This window comes from Lathyrus oleraceus, chromosome 7 (genome assembly GCF_024323335.1).
Source record: "Lathyrus oleraceus cultivar Zhongwan6 chromosome 7, CAAS_Psat_ZW6_1.0, whole genome shotgun sequence".
Lineage (NCBI taxonomy): Eukaryota > Viridiplantae > Streptophyta > Magnoliopsida > Fabales > Fabaceae > Lathyrus > Lathyrus oleraceus.
The window spans coordinates 102,633,187-102,636,020 of record NC_066585.1 but is presented as its reverse complement, the minus strand read 5'-3'; the positions used below and the strand labels follow the sequence as shown (position 1 = coordinate 102,636,020).

At 36.7% G+C, this 2,834-nt stretch overlaps 1 protein-coding gene across 1 annotated transcript; it reads right to left on the bottom strand.

The window, feature by feature from the left end:
• Nucleotides 1-717: 717 nt before the first annotated feature.
• LOC127102244 (uncharacterized mitochondrial protein AtMg00810-like) lies at nt 718-1,926 on the bottom strand. The gene has a single exon (XM_051039642.1). The coding sequence runs from the start codon at nt 1,924-1,926 to the stop codon at nt 718-720; it is 1,209 nt and encodes a 402-aa protein (XP_050895599.1).
• Between the last annotated feature and the right edge of the window lie 908 nt (nt 1,927-2,834).

The following is a 2,834-nucleotide window of genomic DNA, read 5'->3' as shown; positions in this document are numbered from 1 at the left end:
TCTATTTGAGTTGGAGGATGACGTTGAAGCCCCTTCATTTATTTATTATTTCCAGGATTATTTAGTTTTTGTTGAGCTCTAATTTATAACACTAGGACAAGTTGCTTTGTTACATGATATGTTTCTTGAGATGTTTTAATTATTTTATTAAGTACTTATGTTGAGACATAATGAATGTTTATTTAGAGTTTGGATCTTCCATTGTTATTTAATATGTGTGATAATGGAGTAAAATGCATGTCGTTAATGTGTAACACCGATATTGTGTGAAATTACATGTTTCATTTTCATAAATCAAGGGTGTCGGGTTTAGGGTGTTACATATGTCACTGTCCCAAACACACCAGGAAATCGGGGATTTATTGATGCATGTCGAACTACAATTTGACACGGTCACTATGGTGCATCTCCACAGTAGTGAACCTGACACTACTATAAATAACACATCTAACATCGACCACGAAATACATTTAGCTTCGGCTACACAGGTGAGGTAACTGTTAGTAGAATAGCAGAAAGTGGAATTGGAAAATTCTGTATTCCATATTTCGTGTCTTTACAAGAATACAATTTTGGGTTTTATACAATTTAGTATTAGCTTACTTAGGTACGTAAATCTCCTATAATAAAGCTATAATAAATCTATAATAAAACTGTAATCTCCTATAATTAATCTATATCAAATAATATCCCTATAATATCTCTTAACACCCTCCCTCAAACTCTAGTTGGTATGGTGGATGCCAACTGGAGTTTGCTTAATAAATCTTTGAAGCGCATCGGATTATGAGTTTTGGTGAAGGTATCAGCCGGTTGGTCCACAGAAGGAATATAAATCAACTGTATGGTGCCATTAGTAACATGATGGCGTACAAGGTGACAATCAATTTCAATGTGTTTTGTGCGCTCATGAAAAACATCATTATGGGAAATCTGGATAGCACTTCTATTATCACAATGAAGCATAGTAGAAGAAGATTGTGTAACGCCCATATCGTTTAACAACCATCGTAACCAAAGTAACTCAGCAGTAGCATCAGCAAGAGCGTGATATTCAGATTCTGTGCTTGATCGGGCAACAACTGTTTGCTTTTTGCTACGCCAGGAAAGAAGAGAATTTCCTAAGAAGAAACAATACCCTGTTGTTGAGCGACGATCAGTAGGGTCACCTGCCCAATCTGCATCAGAGTATCCAGATAGGACCAAGGATGAATTAGCAGAGAAGCGTAAACCATGAAAAATAGTACCTTTAACATAATGAATGATACGTAGAACTGCAGAGAAATGAGATGACCGAGCGGCAGCCATAAATTGATTGACTTTATGGACACCATATGCAATATCAGGGCGAGTGACAGTTAGGTAAACAAGACTACCAACAAGTTGCCGATACAAGGTGGCATCTTCAAGAGGAGTGCCGTCAAGTGGTGTGAGTTTGGAGTTGACTTCCAATGGTGTCAATTCAGTCTTGCAGTCTGTGATTCCTGCTCGAGAAAGCAAGTCAGAAGCATATTTGGCCTGGGAAAGATAATATCCTTCTGAGTCTTGGGAAACTTCAAGCCCCAAAAAATAACTAAGGGAACCAAGGTCTTTCATTTCGAAATGTTGACTGAGATATTGTTGTAAAGCTGAGATTCCAGTCTTGTCATCTCCGGTTATGATCATGTCATCTACATAAAGAAGCAGAATTACAATACCACTATCACTTCTTCGAGTGAATAGAGCAGAGTCATGTGGACTAGAGAGAAAACCAAATTGTGTTAGGGTAGAACTGAACTTGGCAAACCAGGCTCTAGGAGCTTGTTTCAACCCATATAAGGCTTTTTGAAGTTTACAGACCTTATGGGGAGAATGATATCCTGGAGGAGGGTGCATATATACTTCCTCTGTCAAATCACCGTGAAGGAAGGCATTTTTGACATCCATCTAAAAAAGCTTCCATTTACGAACTGCAACAATGGCCAAGAGGCTACGAACAGATGTTATTCGAGCAACCGGAGCAAATGTCTCTTCATAGTCTATACCATACTCTTGAGTGTACCCTTTGGCTACTAGGCGAGCTTTATAACATTCTACAATTCCATCAGAGCGAGTTTTAATTTTGTAGATCCATTTGCATCCAATAGGAATCTTATCTGCAGGAAGATCAACTAATTCCCAAGTATTTGTCTTTTCTAATGCTTGAATTTCTTCACCCATAGCTTGCTGCCAAATGGGGTTAGTACTGGCCTCTCGATAAGAAGAAGGCTCATGAAGAGTTTTAATAGCAGAGTGATCGGAAAAATAGCAAGTGTACTATTTTTACCGATGTAGTAATAAGGAGTTTTATTTCCAAGTATCGATCTCAGGGATTGCGTAGGAAATACTTATTTAACTTTGATTCTATCAGAACAAAAATATAATGGTTTGGTTGTTTTAGGAATTTCAGCAATAAACACAAAAGACAGTAAAAATGTAATTGATTAAGTTAAAGCATGCTAGGGGAAGTGGTTGATTTAACCAGTTATGAATTCAGTCAAGGTTTCCTTAATACATATGACACATTCAATTACCTAACCTCAGAATGTTCTTCCTTAAGTCCGTAAGGAAGAAACTATTAAACTACCAATTCTTACTTAAATGTCCATTCAATTAATCATTGGTTTTAATCATAAACAATATCAAGGTTTGCGGTGGTTTACAAAAGTTACTAATCCTAGATGATGCAATCATAAACCTAATTGTGTGAAAACCCTAACAATCACAATCATGTTATTGATAGTCATAGATCAATTTGTATTTGTCCGATACAAATGCATAATAACATCACACAATTGAACTGAAAGTAATAAGGA

Bases quoted from the DNA above. Each gene is read 5' to 3' on its own strand.
- LOC127102244 (XM_051039642.1), bottom strand. From the start codon at position 1,926: ATGGATGTCAAAAATGCCTTCCTTCACGGTGATTTGACAGAGGAAGTA.